The 17,081-nt window shown below is 36.9% G+C and overlaps 2 protein-coding genes across 4 annotated transcripts; one reads left to right on the forward strand and one right to left on the reverse strand.

Annotated features, from left to right (window-relative positions):
- The first annotated feature begins 273 nt into the window (after positions 1-273).
- Positions 274-4,156, forward strand: LOC108994219 (glycine-rich RNA-binding protein 3, mitochondrial-like). The gene is made up of 5 exons (XM_018969351.2): positions 274-496; positions 1,620-1,773; positions 1,853-1,921; positions 2,335-2,441; positions 3,321-4,156. Exons 2-5 carry the CDS (start codon positions 1,629-1,631, stop codon positions 3,945-3,947), a joined length of 948 nt encoding a protein of 315 aa, XP_018824896.1. The 5' UTR covers positions 274-496; positions 1,620-1,628; the 3' UTR covers positions 3,948-4,156.
- Positions 4,157-5,150: 994 nt separating this feature from the next.
- Positions 5,151-12,002, reverse strand: LOC108994207. Of its 3 annotated transcripts, none has more exons than XM_018969332.2 (4): positions 11,918-11,991; positions 10,155-11,790; positions 7,102-7,529; positions 5,151-6,004 (listed from the first exon to the last, which is right to left on the reverse strand). In XM_018969332.2, the coding sequence occupies exons 2-4, from the start codon at positions 11,053-11,055 to the stop codon at positions 5,210-5,212; spliced, it is 2,124 nt and encodes a 707-aa protein (XP_018824877.1). In that variant the 5' UTR covers positions 11,056-11,790; positions 11,918-11,991; the 3' UTR covers positions 5,151-5,209. The 3 variants fall into 3 exon arrangements, with proteins under 3 accessions (XP_018824877.1, XP_035543418.1, XP_018824878.1); XM_035687525.1 differs by having other exon boundaries at positions 10,155-11,750; positions 11,918-11,977; XM_018969333.2 differs by having other exon boundaries at positions 10,158-12,002.
- Positions 12,003-17,081: the final 5,079 nt, after the last annotated feature.

The raw sequence follows: 17,081 nt of genomic DNA on the forward strand, positions 1-17,081 counted from the left end.
TTTCAACTCGAATTCTGAACTTTTAATTTTTTGACTATCTCAAAGTCGGAGTCGGAGCTGTTGGAAGTTTTGCACAATCCTAATTATGTAAAATTATTTTTAATAAAGTGTCACAATGTATTAATTTAAAATAAACTGTAAAAGAACTATAAACAAATTAATTGTAAGTGTAAGGTATAGTGGGATTCTCCGAACTAAACAATAATTTAAAAAAAAAAAACAACTATTTGGGTGCCTGAACTGTCAAAAACACAAAAGCACGATCCAATCTATACTTCACACGTATGAGACTTGGCGCACAACACCCTCGCAGTTCAAGTATCTCCCAGTCACCGTCACGTCCCTCATCCAACGGCTATCACCCTCCCATATTAAATCCGACAGTCCAGATCTCTCCCTTCCTCGTTATATGATATATCTCTCCCCCAAACTTCATTTTTCATAAAACCCTCCCCGATACCTTAGGGTTTTATAGTCTCACTGCGAAGTAGAGAAGGTACGCTACTAAGTACTCTGCCTTCCATCGATTATGCTACCGCTTCTTCCGTTTTCTTTGTTTCCATTTGTTTGTGCTTTATTTCCCTATTTATATCGCTGCTGATTCCCTCTACTGTTGTCTCGTTCCCTTTTCCATGGTTCGATTTGGTTTACTCGAATCAATCGATTATGTTCACCTTAAAATTTCGCTTTATCTATGTTGATAATCTCCTCGTGCGAGTCATATATCCATGCATGTGTTTGGATACACACACACACACATTTCGGGGTGTGTTTGTAAGTTGGATCAAGCTCTGTTTGGCTCGTGGGGATGTGGGGAAGACACTCTTTTGAATCTTTGTTGTTTTGGCCCAATGGTTTTATTTGGAACAAATATGTGGACTTCTGTTTGTTTTTTGTTGATACGATTTTGGGTAACTTGTTTTCCACATCCAAAAGCGTCGGTTTTGCATGTTTGGTTCTGTGGTGAAAGGAAAATGTTAGGAAACGAGTTACTTTGTGGAGATCAATGTGTCCCTCATTACTCTTCTGAGGATCCAAAGTGTAAGGTGAAGTCGTCCGAGATACCAGTTGTTTTGTTTAATTAGCCCTATTTCATCAAATTCAACATGGCTGTTTTTCTAAACTTGGTAGGCGTGCGGAGATGAGAAAGCTTTTGGCTCTTGCTGTTGACGTTTTATATCTTTGGTTTTTTCCTTTTTTTTTTCAATTGACTTTTCATTTTCAAGGTTTTTGCATACATAGCTGCAGAGCTCATTTCTGATGGCTACGAATAATGAAGCCTATTTATATTTTCTATTGACTCATTCCAGTGTATGGCTGTTTTGACTTGTGGGAACACGCCTTCATTTTTCATTTGTATGCTTATTTGTATAGGCTTACATGGTAGTAAAATCGTTTTATCATCACTAAATGTAGATGCTGATCTATTTTTTAAACCAGAATTTATTTGTATTTGGTGTTTTTTTTTTTTTTCCTAAATATTCTCCAGACAAGTTGACCGGACAAGTTGAAGTGAACTTAAGACCATCTTTCTTTATGTAATAAATAATGGATCAAGAGTAGCATTTTATGATTCTTGCCATACTGAGGCATCAATTTCCTGCATCTTATTTTTGTAGGTTTTTACAATGGCTTTCCTAAGTAAAATTGGGAATATGCTTAGACAGAGAGCGAGCAAGCAGATCAGCTCTGAATTTTGTGCTTTGAAACCGTCAGTCTATCAAGCTATACGATGTTTGTCGTCCATGTCAAGTTCTAAACTTTTTATTGGAGGTGCAACAATACTTCATTTGTAGTTGTAATTGTGAAGTTGTTTCTTTGTGTTAAGATTTCTCATAACTGTCAATTTCAGGTCTTTCATATGCCACAGATGAGCAAAGTCTTAAGGAAGCTTTTGCAAAGTATGGTGAAGTTGTTGAAGGTCCGTACTTACATTTATCACATTTTAAGTTAAGTTTTATGGCATTCTGACCTTGATATCTGGAAATAGGATTTCAAATTTATTGTTCAAGTTCCTCCTGTCTCTTTTTGCACTAGTGATAAAAAAAATATTGTGCATGATGTAATTGCATTTTTTGAAATCCATAAAGAATGACTACGGAAATTGAAATATCTTTTTGAAGGGGGTTTTTTTGTGTCTTATTGTCTTCGGTGAGCGTTTTTCTTCTTTTTTTCTCATGTACACTTGGCTTGCATGAATTTGAGCAATTGGTAGAGGATTGCTGTTTCCCCTTCTGAATTCCCCCATTGTATTTTGAATCATATCCACTGTATTAGTGGTAGACAAGCTTGAATACTGACAATACAGGCTGATTAATCTGGTGGCTTTTGTAGCAAGAATCATTATGGATCGTGAGACTGGTAGATCCAGAGGATTTGGCTTTGTTACATACACTTCTAGTGAAGAGGCTTCCAGTGCCATCCAGGCATTGGATGGACAGGTAATGTTAGTGCTTTGGTGCTCTTTGTATATGGGTGTTTTTGTCTATGACCTGTAGCAGATGAAGTTGGGTTCTTTGGTGTGGGCATGACCTTTTCACTCTACATCTCCGAAATTACTCCGTGACAGCCATTGTTGCCTCCGATGATATCATCTAGTGGCTATACCTTAACTTGCCCTATTCACTTGTAGTGCTACAATGTAACTTTCGTTGCATGCCAGATTTTTCCAACTGCTACCTTCACTTGCGTTTAAGATATTTGAATTGAAAAACCCGGAAGATTGTTGGTGATGTCACAGGACTTTCAAGTTTTAAATTTTATTTTTTTGACGTGGAGATCTTTGAAGCTTGAAAATCCCTGTGGAAATAAAAGACCTTGTCTGGCAAATGTTAGAATTCCTTCCTATTGAGAGACTCCAGGCAGTGCAACTAATCTCTAAACGGTTACTGTAGTGAAACTTTGCCAACTTATAATTCTTTTATCCTCTAGTTTGATGTTAATTTTGGTATTTACCCATTAGTTTTGGCAACGTGTGGGATAGAAATGAATAGTAAATACAATAATCATGAGCCACATGTCACTAGATTCCCCCTGGGATCAAACTGCAATTCAAGTGGGAGGCTATGGCGGTGGGTTGCTGTGCTAGTCTCCCCAGAGGTTTAAGTTCCTTGGGTGAGTCCTAAGGGCTCTGCCGTGAGATGGTTTCCCTGTCCTGAAAAAAAAAAAAATTACAAGAATCATGATTCTGTTCACAAACTCCACTCTGTCTCATTCCCACTAATTATGAATGTTTTATGGATTAGTTCCACGTTTTAATATGTTGAGAATTTTTAGTTGACCCTTTTTTTAACTCTTCTTGATAATGATTTTCCTCCTAGGATCTTCATGGTCGTCGTGTAAGGGTGAATTATGCTACTGACAGGGCTCGCCCCAGCTTTGGAGGCGGCAATTATGGCGGCGGCTATGGTGGGGGTGGCGGCGGTTATGGCGGCAGCGGCGGCTATGGTAACAGTGCTTATGGTGGTGGTGGAGGATATGGTGCTGGTGGTAGTGGATATGGCTCAGGTGGGTATGGTTCTGGTGGGAATTATCAAGGTGGTGGTGGTGGTGGTAACTACAGTGGTGACAGCTATGGAGGTGGTGCTGCTGGTAGTGGCTTTGGTGGAAGTGGTGTTGGCTATAGTGGTGATGGTAATTATGCAGGTGGAAACACTTACGAAGGTGTAAAAAGTGGAGGCTATGGCAGTACTGCTGGAAATTACGGTGTTGCTGGTGGTGATGGTGGTAGTGATAACTATGTCGGCACTGGTAACAGCACTAACATTGGTGGTGGTGGTGGATTTGATGGAGGTATTGGACAGGGGTCAGATGGTATCAATCAATTTGGTAGCAATGAGAGTAGCAGCACGGGTGATGTAGCTGGAGATTTTAACCAGGATGATCCATTGGAAGAAAACCAAAGGGATGATGGTGATGAGAACGGTGATTTCGCCAAAAGAGCCTGAAAAAAGCCTCTGATAGCAGGACTTTTAACTTGCTCGCCACCCAGTATTATGAGTAAACTGTTTTTTGCTTTAGTATTTTAGTCCTCCCCTGTTCTCCACAGTGAACAATTTATTTTATTATTGTTGGATTTGGTTCTGAGATCTTGACTTTGATGCACATTCTAAACTGTGTTTTCCCAAATGAAAAACAAAAGAAACTTTCCAGTAAATAGTTGCCAGCCTAAGCATTGCAATTGCCTCTAGGACCCTCTTTCTTTCTCAATTCTGTTGTGTGCGTGTCTGCTTTTGTTTCTGTATGTGCATTTTGTCTGAAAGGATGCTTTCTGCCTTGCATATGGAGGCAAAAATGTTCATGAAAGGAGATCCATTTTCAAAACATACGTAGTCAAGCGAATTAATAAGCCTGCAACTGCAATTTGATACTCTTGTACTGTAGACACTCATTTGTCAGCAGTTTTCTTTCTTTGAAACCTTTGGCAAACCATGTTACCCTTTGTGATAGGTAAGGGTGATTTAATATTAAAATAGTGTGGTCTATTGTGTGACATTTATTTGTCTTTTTTTTTTTTTTTTGGTATTGTATCAACCTAAATATAGCCTAACGTTATCCTTCATATTGGAAGGAAAGTAGTCCGTTATTTCAATTTTCACTAATCTACTTCTCTCAGGAGTGAGATAGTTTGAGTTAATGTTTTACGAAATTTTGAAAAAAAAATTATGAAGTTGAAATATTAAAATGTAATTTTTTAATATTATTATTATTATTTAAAAATTTGAAAGGGTTAAATTGTTTTTTATTTTTTGTTTGAAAGTTTGAGAAAATTATGATGACTAATTTTTTATTGTATTGTGTTTAAGTGATAAGATTAGTGATATATAAAAGCAAAGCTGTTTGTTCTCTCGTTGCTTCAAATGTAGGATCGAAAAGGTTTTTCCGAAGTTTGATAAAACACAGAATATTTGGATGGTAGGGAGGTAGTATCAAGTTGTTGAGATCATAGGAAGTTGAAAACAACTCAGGGTGTTGCGTAGTCATTGTAAATGAACATGGAAAAACAACACAGCTAATAGTGCTGATTTCAAGTCTAGTTTTTTTTTTTTTTTTTTTTTTTTTAAATTAGGCTGAAAATTTTAATCAAAGTAACAAGAGGAAATAATTGGAAAAAAAGGAATATGGGAATAAATCTTAAAGAATCAAGCGGATTCCAGCCAATGTAAAGATTCCTATATTCTTTAAACTTGATTTTATTTCATTTCAATACTCATTTTTCGTCCATTAAGAACATAACTCTTTGTGCGTTTAGAATAACAGGAGAACCTTTCTTGCTTTTCTCCACAATCTGCTTGATCAATTGCTTCTCAAACTCATCATCCCAATCACTTTTTTCATCTTCACTTAAACCGACGTCATTCAATTCTTGAACCTCAGTCGTGTGACCTCCAAATGATCTCTTCTTGCAAGAAAATAACTCCATAGATGATATCTCATTTTCGATAGCAAGATGTGGCATGGAACCGTCTATGCCAACATTTTGATGGGTGTATGCATGTCGATCCGACATTTTGAAGCCCTCTTGATGCTTATTTTCACTGACCCTTGATTGCAAATCCTGGTATTCTGAATCACCTGTTTTTATTTTTTCCATGCAAGCCTCATTGTATGCATCTAGAGTTTCCCCTGAAAGGTTCACAATTAAAGGCTGGGCCACAGGATTGCATTCTTGAGCAATTGAACTTTCTGGGGTAGAGGAATATCCTCGTTCATAGCTTGAGAATCCATTCCAAGGACTCGTCTGCACTGATTCCATGCGGTTTAACTGTCTCTGGCTATTTTGAAGGGCTGCCTCAAGCTCCTGTACATGTTCTTCGAGTCTAGATTGAATAACCTCATGCAGACGCAGGCTCAATTCTCGTGGTGAAATAGCATAGTTTCCAGAGTGAGGGGTGGAGGTGTCCCCCAAATCTTGATTTGACTTGGGTTGTGCAACAGCTTGGCCATGGATCATATCTGCTCTCAACTCACCTTGAGCAAAATCTGCTACAAATTCTGGATCAAGCTGGCATATATATTAAGCTCTGTCAACACTTGCAGACAAATATTACATGAAATCGTGCAATCTATGCAAGTAAAGAGCAATATCCATGGCATTGATGATGAATAGTTTCTGGATTTGTGTTTCCATTCTTCAAGATTAATGTTAAGCACGTTCCCATATGCGAAACATGGTTGCTTCTGTAAGGAAAATATATCGTGCAAAGGACGGAACCAGCAAGGGGGCCATGGTTATAATAAAACTTGACATTCATCAAGTCAAAACACTAATCTAGCTACAAGTGGCTAATTTTATGTTACCACATCGATTGAGTGCATTTTGGACTGCATATGGTGGGGAATGAAATCAGAATGAAACTAAGCTATAGAGTGGATGCTAGAACATTAAGGGTGTCCTTTGCTTCTCTTTATAGAGATAGCTCTAGGGTTGAACCCATTGAACAAGGACTTAACGAGACGAACCTCACCATATCTTGCACTTCAGTTTTATTTATTTATTTATTAAACTACTATATAATGGAAGATGAATCTTGAACAGATTTTGTGGTGCCAAGTTAAAGTGATTTATTAACCCTATAATTTAGGTCAATAACACTTACAGAAAGGAAACTTGTAGTTATTACTTGAATTTCAAAATCAGAGATCATCTGATTACACTGGACAAGTTATGCCCCAACATTAAGCATTCTGGAAATTTTGAATACTTAAGAAATCTAGAAAATAATTTTTTTAAAAAAGCTAGAAATATCAAAAGAGAGAGTTGAAAAAGGCGTATTAGATTCAAAAGATGAAAGTAGCTTATTGTATCAGCATAATAATGCATTTGCTTCTAAACTTCGACTAAATGGACAGAATGCAGGTTTAAGTAACTTCATAGCAAAAGTTTCTTGGCATATATGTCTTCTCTGAAAGATCAAGTCCAATCCCATGATTGCATATCGAAAAGGGTTTTCTTTTTTTCGAAATAGAATAAAAACAAATATACAGAAAAAAGGCAATGATACAGCTAAACATCCAGTCCAATGCATATGTTGCACACCATTGAGTCGTGAACCCAAGTTATCAACCTGTTACAAAGAATTCAAAGATAAGAAGGCTTACCTCAACAAGATCAGAGAATCTTCTGTCCAGACTAGATTCATTCATGTTTAGCTCCAACCTCTCAAGTTCTGCTTCAAGCTCTGCTTCAATTTTGCTCATAGGTTCTGAGCTCTCCTCTACACTCTGATCATATAATTTTTTACCATCATATTTAGTTGAAATATCTATAGACAGTTCAGGGGAAGCTGCAGTTAGTGTCCTGTCATAGGAGTTGTCACAAGTATCCTGTGATTTATAGCTTTCATTAGCTAGCTCCTTCACTATCATTGAGTCTTTCATATCTAGCTCATCTTGTAGATCTTGGACGAAGTTCTGAGTCTGCTTCAATTTCTCTTTCAGGCTGTCAACTTCTCTTTTATTTGTTTTGAAAGAAGATAATATACCAAAATAAATCCCAAGACAGAAAAGATTTATTCCATCTTGTGACCCTGATGAATGTAAAAGCGTTAGTGCCATGACATTAATTATAATGGCATTATAAAAATACCAAGACAATATGAAATGAAATAAATATTGAAGACAATCAATAAGTGTGATAACCGGCAACCTAATTCACTGGAAGGCCAACACAATTATTTTCTAGCTTAGAGAGTTCCATCAGATATTTTATTGGGACCCTTGTCAGTAAAGGATGCATGTCAATAAAAGAAAGCATTCCCACTAGCTTGCTCCCATCAGCTAGCAAGTGTGTGCCAAAGGCAGATGAAGACTCACTGTCTAGTATGAATGAAAGGTATGTCAAATCTTTGCTGCAGATAGAGCAAGGACCATATTTGCATAAACAGGACATTTTCTAAATTCTACAGCTAGGCATTTTAAATGGAAGAGCAATGCCGGACAGATTGTTGTCACCACATCTGATATAGAATATTTGATTTTAACTGATTAGAATTATTTGGTTGTGGCTTGTCGCAAAATGGCTTCAGGAATTGTTGGGGTTTTAGTTAAATATGAAATGTGGAAAAGACTTGAAGGGATTTGGAGGTTTGAATCCAAGATTCTAGGAGACAAATCCAGCTAAAACAGGAAAAGAAAGAGAAGAAGAACAAATGGACAAATGTCTATGCAAACGCAATCACACCGTAAAAACACTCTGCAGGAAAAACTCTCAATCTCTGAATAAACTGACAGACTAAAAGAGTTTGTAAAGGCTGCCATTTAGGAACTAAGCTGTACTACCATCGGTAGGTCAGCACAATAGAACAATTCTACTGCACGACCTAAGAGACAGAACCTACATCATTTCCAGGCCTCTGAGATTTTGTCTTTTCTTTTGATAAGTGAACATTTGAGTTTATAAAATAAATAATCCCATTCCCTTGCTTTATTGCTAAAATAATTTTCACTTCACAGCATCCAATCTTTCTTACCCAAAAAAAAAAAGGAGAAAAGAAAAACAGCCTAGAAGCAGCTTCAAGCATAGCTATATATGGATTCAATTTTTTTCGGTAAACAACGAATAGGCAAGAGCCCAAGTATATGGGACATATACAAGAGCAACGCTTAAGCGTCCTAGTTTAGTAATACAAGGAATTTATGAAAAGTCATGACATGAAAATCAATTACAAATGACCAATGGAGTAAAGTATTGAAAAAGAAATTTCTGAGCTCATCCATTGACAGCTCTTGATCTTCAAAAAGAAAATATCGATTCATCAAAACCAAAGCATTACCTCTTTATTGCAAACAAATTGCAGAGAAGTAAATGAGGGAAAGAGAGTTTACAATTTAAAAGGCACAAGTGCATTGATTTACTGAGTTCTAAAGATTTCACATATTTGTAAGCCCTCAATATTAAATAAAAAAATGATAAATAATCTCAAATATCTAGAGAAAACGACCAAAAATCCTAAGGTCTGAATTCTGAAGTCCTAATCTACTGATCTTCACAGATAATCACAAGGGTTAGAGCTTCTTCTTCCCAGTGGACTCTCAATGTTGTCTGTGTCAGAGGTGAAGAAAACCGTGGCAATGCAGAGAATTAAGGTCAAAGTCAAGGTGTCTGGTTTACGCCTTACGGTGGGGGGCTTCCAGTTCATCTTCAGAGGAGGTTGCTTCAAGTTCTAAACCACCTTTAGTAATGATGCTTATAGGTCCCTAGGGGAAGAACTTGCCAAGAACTTTTGGCAAGTTCTTCCCCGTGGGGAAAGTCAGAGAGAGAAAGTGTGTACCTGATATTTTCAGACTCTAATAGCTAAGGGAAACTTTTCAGCACAATTACATAATCTAACAAACATCCTAAGGACAGTACCTAATTTCTGCAAATCAGGAAACTAGTGAACTAGGAAACTTCAAACACCATTTTTTTATTAAATAAAAAGACCCAAAACTCATGGGCTATGGCTAATGCACATACCATGATTTTGCAAATTAAAAAACTACCACTGGTAAAAACTTAAAAAAGAAATAAATAAAACTGAACCAGCTTCATACAAACTTATGGACATAAACTAAGATTCTAAGACACAACTAAGAGTCTAGAAAACCTTGGACTGAATTTCTCTGTTATGTCTTCAAATATGTTCTTTCTGGATTATTTTGTGGTCTGCCCAAAAGTGAAAATGGAAAAATGGGATTGGTCTACTAAACATTAACAGTCCTTTCCCTGGTGACAGAGAAATTTCTACTTAAAGGGGATACTCAAAATCTACCAGAAGTATTTATTGTTTCAGGGATGGATGCAAATTCTACATTTGCATTCTTTTCCTAATTTCTTGGGCTTGCCGACTGATGAAGTGTACATGTAAATATAATTTTATGGTGGCAGATTCGTTCCCCTTTTTCATATAATAAAAATAAATAGCTCCGGGGCATTTCCAAGACCATAGAGAAAAAAACAAGACTTAACAATTGACCCTAAATCAAACAGACGTGCCATTCTTTGGGACCTGAGTTTTACCAACAAAAAAAAAAAGACTACACATTTTTTTTAGAGCTGAGAAAAATCTTAGCATTAATAAGAATCAATTGAAGTGAAGATTGCTTTCTTCATTGAATGAAAAAACATTTAGTGGATAATCTATAACAAAATTTCAAGGAAATGAGATCCATACCACCTTGTGAAAGGGTGTTCTTTACACTGACCATTTTGATGGAGCTGCTCAATCTTCCATTTCCATCCTTTCTTGTCCTTTTCATCTGACTCAAGAACTCTAAGGACCCAATTTTCGGTAGTGGAGGAATGCCAGACACATTTTCATTCCTAACCAAACAGGCTTCTTCAAGCATCTTATCTTCCACAAATCCAATTGGTGCACTGAAACAACGATCATTTCCTCTGCCGAGTATTTGGCTTCCAGCAGTACCAAGTAGTGGCCTTGTAGTTGGTGCAGATGGTGATGGAAGGGAACTAAATACATAATTTTCCATTTTAGTATGTTCCTTGTATAGCTGAGCCATAAGACAACTTTCCAGGGAACTTTGGGGTTTAATAAAATGCTCATTGCATTTAGGTCTAAGAGAGCTTCTATTCCTTGAAGAACCATGAAAAGAACCCATCCCAGCAGAAGGACCCACTAATGAATTACCACAATTATCACTGATATCACCACAAAGCCCATTTCCAGCTTCATGCTCTAAAGCATCATTTGTTGAGGTTTTTGGTAGTACGCTTAATACAGAGAGTACATTATGATCTTCATATTTGTCTAAATATCCCAACTTCTCAACATCAAACCCATTGTTGGAAGCCACTTCTGCAGCTGAAGCACCATCTGCTTGGTATATATCTGAAACTCTCTCATCAGAAATCCATTTTTTCTCTGTTGAAACACCATCTCCCAGTTTCTTTATATGTGCCAATCTGTGGAAGGGATGATCTGGGGATTCAGGTTTCCCACAATTAGAGTCCCCAGGAGACAACTCGGGTAAGCTATTAGTATTCTTTAACAGATTTCGCCAATACTTAGCTAAACATCCAGCACTAACAGCAACTGCAACCACCCACAAATCCATTTCCTCTTCCACAGAAAATACACTAACCTAATTCCACAACAGAAATATTCCACTTCGTTTCAATTCTCAGCATAAAAATCCCAAAGCCAACAATTTCCATGAATCCAAAATTGAAAACCCTGAATCTACGAATAAAAAACCTCCAAAACTTGCAATTCAAAATAGGTGCCGAAAACTTAAAGCCACCACTTTCTTAGAAATAAACCAAAAACACAATTCAAGGGAATGTTTTCCTGTGTCTCAGTTTTCAGCACAAAATTATAAGGATGCCATCATTCTTGAAACAGGAAACTATGCGCTAAGCTCAGAATGAACCATACTAAAATTCCAACTTTTTTCTAGTAGTAATCAATTGCAGAAACCAATATCCTAAACCGCGAAACTATACCCAAACACGAACAGCAATCATGTAAAGAACAACAAACTGATGGGCCCTTCTGTGAACAAAAATCAGAGTTCCAATTAAGACCATATTCAACTCATAAGGACCTCATCAAGAACAACCACGACGTAATAGGCTCAATGGGGCTATGTAGTACCTGGAAACCCATAAAAGAATAAACCCCATTTCCTTCTAGAAACTCTCCATATATCATAAAACATCAACAATCCCAAGAAAGTAAGAGGTACCCAATATCCAAGCTATAACCATTTGAACAGCTTCGGTGGTGCAAAACCCAACAAGAAAATCGATCCTAAGCCGAATATCAAAACACCATAAAGTTGATGAAAGTTCTGACGTCCGTAAGAGAAAAGAGAATGATGTGTAAAAGAAGAAAAAATGAAAAAGAAGCAAGAATGTCAAAATGGCTCAGTACGATTCTGACATTCGAAATAAAAAGCTTACTTTTAAAAATCTTACTTTCTAAGACGATGTTGTTGAATCTCGCGGAATCGTGGATTGGATTCCTCTGACGAATAAGGCCCCGTTGCCCCGTTATCTTCACAAAAATACACCTACGGCTACGAGTACGAGTTATATTACCAATTGAAAACGAGGGTTTTAGAATGGAAAATGATATGCTCCGTGAATTTGTCTCCTTTAAGAGGATATTTTATTTTTTATTTTTATTTAATAGTTAAGCAAATGATTATTAATAAAGTTATATATATTTTTTAATAATTAAGAATGTTTAAAAAATATTTTTAAGAAAATTTTAAAAAATTAAATTACATTAGTGATAATTTTGAAGGGACAAATTCATGGAGCACTATTTAAAAATAAATAAAATCACGAAATAACTTTAAAAAATAATTTATTTATTTTTTATTATTTTTTTTTTTGTTCATAAAATTTTACATCGTCTCGTAGAAAATTATATGTGAAGGGTTGGTATTTTTGCTAAACCGAGAGGACCGAATTATTTTTTCATTAAAAAATGAGTTTCCTTGTAAATGTTTTCCTTGTAAATGTTTGGTTAATTTATTTTTAGAGATGAGATGAGATGAATTAAAATTAAAGTTAAAAAATTAAATAAAATATTATTAGAATATATTTTTTAATATTATTTTTATTTTAAAATTTGAAAAAGTTGAATTGTTTATTTTATTTTGTATTGAAAATTGAGAAAGTTATAATGATTATATGAAATGAAATGAGATGTTTTCTAAAAACAAACGAAATTTATTAGCGAGAAACCTTTTGGATTGGTTACATTAAAAAACTTTTGTGAGTTTAATTTTAACATTAAATCAACCATGAACTTATAATTCCATGATAATGTGCTTTGTATTTTCAAAATGGAAAATTTAAAATCAAGTTTCTGTGTGATTTTTCTAATAAATAATATTTATTTAGAGAAAAAACCATTTGTTATCACTACTAAATGGAAATACGTGCTTGGCCACGTACTTGCCACCGTCGAGGTGACCAAAACAGTGGTGGAGTAGCTCGGATTGCCACCCTGACCTCCACGGGGTGGCTTGAACGAAGTAGCCCATATGGTGGCGGCCGCCACTCGGTGACCAAAATCAGCCACCACGATGGGGTAAACTTCTGGCCCCAACAAGTCCTAGAATATGACTTAATTTAGATTTGGATAATAAGTTGAGATGAAATGAAAGTTAAAAATTGAATAAAATATTGTTAGAATATTATTTTTTAATATTATTATTGTTTTAAGATTTAAAAAAGTTGAATTATTTATTGTGTTTTATGTAAGAATTTGTAAAAATTATAATAATAAGATGAAATAAGATGTGTTGATAATATTTTTCAATCCGAACTGAGCCTAAAGCTAGCATAAGTGGCCTCCTCCTCCTCCTCCTCCTACTTCTTCTTTTTTTTTTTTTTTTTAATTTTTGGATTTTTATTGTAAAAAATTATTTTTATATTTATTTTAAAGAATTTTTATCATTTAAATAAATTAAAGTTGCACACGTGGTAGCATATGATTGGGTCGCTTATTTTTCCATTACCTTTGATGGCACTCATTCGGCAATGTGACTTCTGGATTACAAGTTTTGATAATTTACAATGTAACTTGAAACTTCAATTGCTGCATTGTGCATGATCTTTGCTTCTTTCAAGACTTGAAATGATCCTATTATTCTCAACAAAAACTCATGTGAAGGCAATTTGATCATTTTAGACCTTAAAAGGGGACAAAGGGTACACATTACCTTATTAGTTTTCAGATACTAATGAGTTAATAGTATTTTGGGTCAATATCTATTTTCCACTTACATGGAGGGATTTTTTATACTTTGAAAGCTTTTGAGCATGATTCTTGCATTGATTTAGTTAATAGAAACTATTTGGATTCGATCTTAAAGTAATTGAATGGAATTAAAGCATGAATAAACTTTAAATGATATTAGTGTAATTGAAATGTCAGTGTTAATGTCAATTAAGAATACATTGTGAGACTTTCTTACTGCTCATGAACTTATAACTTCGTTTGTGTATTGTTAGGTATAAATATGTTTAGTAGATGAGGAAAGTGCCACATGCGATTAAATATATGGTCACGTGAGATTCATGTGACAGAGGACTGTTAAGGATCAACTATATCAAATGCATCGTATGAGTTTATGGATAAAGTTAACCACCCGTATTCTTCTAATATCGGGGATAGTACATAGAGATAAAAACCCTAAAAGATCATAACCATTATGAAAACCTGACCAACGTATTCCAACAAGATACATATTTATAAAAATAAATCTAAGCAAGATATCCCCACCGAATGGGCGCTATCAACAGCATAATCGTACTCTGGAAGATAATATGCAAAACTGAGTACTGAGAATCATACCTATGGAGATGTCTTGCCATATTAGGTCACCTCAACCTTTATAAATAGCCCACCAAGTACGCACTATTGAGACATATTTTTCATTGGTTATAGTAAGACCTTAATACATTGCATGCATCCCCCACTGGGCTCCTCGAGCTTTCCTTACTGGTTGCAGGTTGTTAGGGCATGTTGTAGGTATACTAAAATTGCATCAACATTTTGGTATTATCTGTGGAAATTTATTGACTTGTTCATAAAATGACTTCAAGATGCCTGCAACTACGTGTTCTAATACGATCCATGGCCAGGAAGAGACTACAATGGAAGAGCAAGTGAGCGACAAGATGGAAAGGAGGTTCATGGAGATGGAAGTCCTGCAAAAGAAGAATGAAGCCTTAAAACGGAGGGATGCAGGGTCTAAAGATGGCGTAGGCCAAGACTGCAACAAACAACTTGATGAGGATTCTCAAAGCAAAGGGAGCTTACTCCGAACGACCAGGAGAAAAAGAAGAGGATCACAACACCCTGCGCAACCTCGTGAACAAGTATGAGAAGATGGTGAAGCGATTGGGAACGTTTTCATCAGTCGATAACTTGCTCACTAGCACTAATCTAAAGTACAGTGTGCGCTTATGGTAGTACCCTTCCCCTTAAAATTTAAAGTAAATCGACCTATATGATGGGTCTAACGACACTGTCGACCATTTGGAAACTTTTAAGACCCACGTGACCTTGCACGAGTTTTTTAGAGAGATCACATGTCGAGCCTTCTCGTTAACCCTTAAGGGCATGGCAAGAAGGTGGTTCAAAAATTTACAACTACACTATATTACAAACTTCAAGGAGCTCGATAAACAGTTCCTAACGCAGTTTATGGCCAATAGGCGCTAGAGACGACTTGCTACATACCTCCTTATCATGAAACAACAGAAAGATGAAAGTCTGAAAGCGTACCTTACTTGATTCAACAAGGAATGCCTAAAGGTGAGCAACCAAGACGAGAAAATAACACTAGCGACACTCCTAGAAGGGATCTGGCCCATAAGTCTATTCATGACGAAGTTAGCAAGGAAAAAACCAACAACTTTGCATGAGTTTATGGATTGGGTAGATGATTTTGTTAATGCGAAAGAAACTATACGAGCGTTGACAGACCCACGAAAATGAAAAGTCAATGAGACAGACAGAAAGGCCAAAGGAAGCAGGGGTGAGGAAAAGAGGAATCAAAGCAGGAAAGTAGCGGGCAAATTGACCGAAAGTGGGAAAATAGCTCACATGCGATCCACTCAAGCACCCGAATGGCCCACTTGAGTATGAGTGTGTAAGGAGACGAGGAAACAAGGGTGAAAAATGTAAATAATAGGAGCAATGAGGGACATGAATCCAGACATTACTGCTCTTACCATAGAACAAGGAATCGCAACATAGAAGACTGTCACCACATCTAGCAAATCATATAAAGAATGCAGGAGGACAGGAAGTTGGGGCGTATTGTTGATCATCTGTCAGAGGGACTGGCAACTAGAAAACAAAGAGAAAGATCACCAAGAAGATATCGAAGAGAGTCCAAGAAGGGAAAGAAATAGCAAGAGTGGGAAAAACCCTCGTGGCAGACAACTGCTACCGCGCCAACCTTACAGTAAGGCCCGAACAATCGCAGGAGGATTTTATGGGGGAGGCGCATTGTCGTTCACCAGGAAAGCACTTGCTTAGAAAGGCATGTATGAGGAAATTTTTGTTGTGGAAATAAAATCATAACAAAGGGGAAAGAGCCTCCCTCATATCCTTCAATGATGAAGATTGCGAAGGGGTTTTGTACCTAAATGAGGATACACTTGTGGTAACCCTTTTGTTTTCCAATTATACCACACGAAAAGTCTTGATCAATAATAGGAACTCGGTTGACATTTTGTTTTGGGACACGTTCATGAAAATGGGCGTCGACCAAGATCGGCTAAGGCTGGCACCCATGCTCCTCAAAGGCTTCTCAAGGGAGCTCATGCAACCTATCAGAGCAATCACATCACCCATCACAACAAGTAGCGGGCTCGTACAACAACCTCAATGATGGACTTTCTAGTGGTGAAAGTCCGCTCATCATACAATGCCATCATTGATTGCCCAACTCTAAACAAGATAAGGGTGATTACCTCTACCTACCACCTAAATATGAAATTTCAATAGAAGCAAGTATCTGGGAGGTTCGTGGCGAGTAGGTATTTGCACGCAAATGTTATGTCTAGGAATTAAAAAAGGGGAAGAAGACTCGAGGAAATATTTCTTCTTAGACAGATCGCATGTAACCAATAAATGATGAATAAAGATTGCTTTTCCCTATGACAATGCTCATGAGATTTCATATAGCAAAAGTCAGGTCAATGCATCATCTCGGCGACCAAGGCTACCGTGACATTGGCGACTGATGTGTGCCCAATCAATTGAGCCAAGCCTAAGTACTGGCTCGACCTTGCGACGAAGGCTACCATGACCTTAGCAACCGACATGCGCCCAATTAGCTAGACTCGGCCTAAGTACTGGCTCAACCCTGGTGAGCAAGGCCACTATGACCTTGGCTACCAACTTGCGCCTAACCAGTTTAGCCCATCCTAAGTACTGACTTGAGCCTAGTGGCCAAGGCCACAATGACCTTGGTGACCAACGTATCAACTCGACGACCAAGGCTACCATGACCTTAGGGATTGACATAAGCCCAATCAATTGAGCCTAGCCTAAGTATTGGCATAATGACCTTGGTGACCAATGCATCACTGTGGTGAATCAAGGATA

The sequence above is a fragment of the Juglans regia genome, chromosome 2, assembly GCF_001411555.2.
Source record: "Juglans regia cultivar Chandler chromosome 2, Walnut 2.0, whole genome shotgun sequence".
Taxonomy (NCBI): domain Eukaryota; kingdom Viridiplantae; phylum Streptophyta; class Magnoliopsida; order Fagales; family Juglandaceae; genus Juglans; species Juglans regia.

Bases quoted from the DNA above. Each gene is read 5' to 3' on its own strand.
- LOC108994207 (XM_018969332.2), bottom strand. From the start codon at position 11,055: ATGGATTTGTGGGTGGTTGCAGTTGCTGTTAGTGCTGGATGTTTAGCT. The intron at 7,530-10,154 runs GTATGGATCTCA...TACATTCATCAG, and splicing joins GAACACCCTTTCACAAGGTG to GGTCACAAGATGGAATAAAT. The intron at 6,005-7,101 runs GTAAGCCTTCTT...TATATATGCCAG, and splicing joins GATTCTCTGATCTTGTTGAG to CTTGATCCAGAATTTGTAGC.
- LOC108994219 (XM_018969351.2), top strand. From the start codon at position 1,629: ATGGCTTTCCTAAGTAAAATTGGGAATATGCTTAGACAGAGAGCGAGC. The intron at 1,774-1,852 runs GTGCAACAATAC...TGTCAATTTCAG, and splicing joins TTCTAAACTTTTTATTGGAG to GTCTTTCATATGCCACAGAT. The intron at 1,922-2,334 runs GTCCGTACTTAC...TGGCTTTTGTAG, and splicing joins GTATGGTGAAGTTGTTGAAG to CAAGAATCATTATGGATCGT.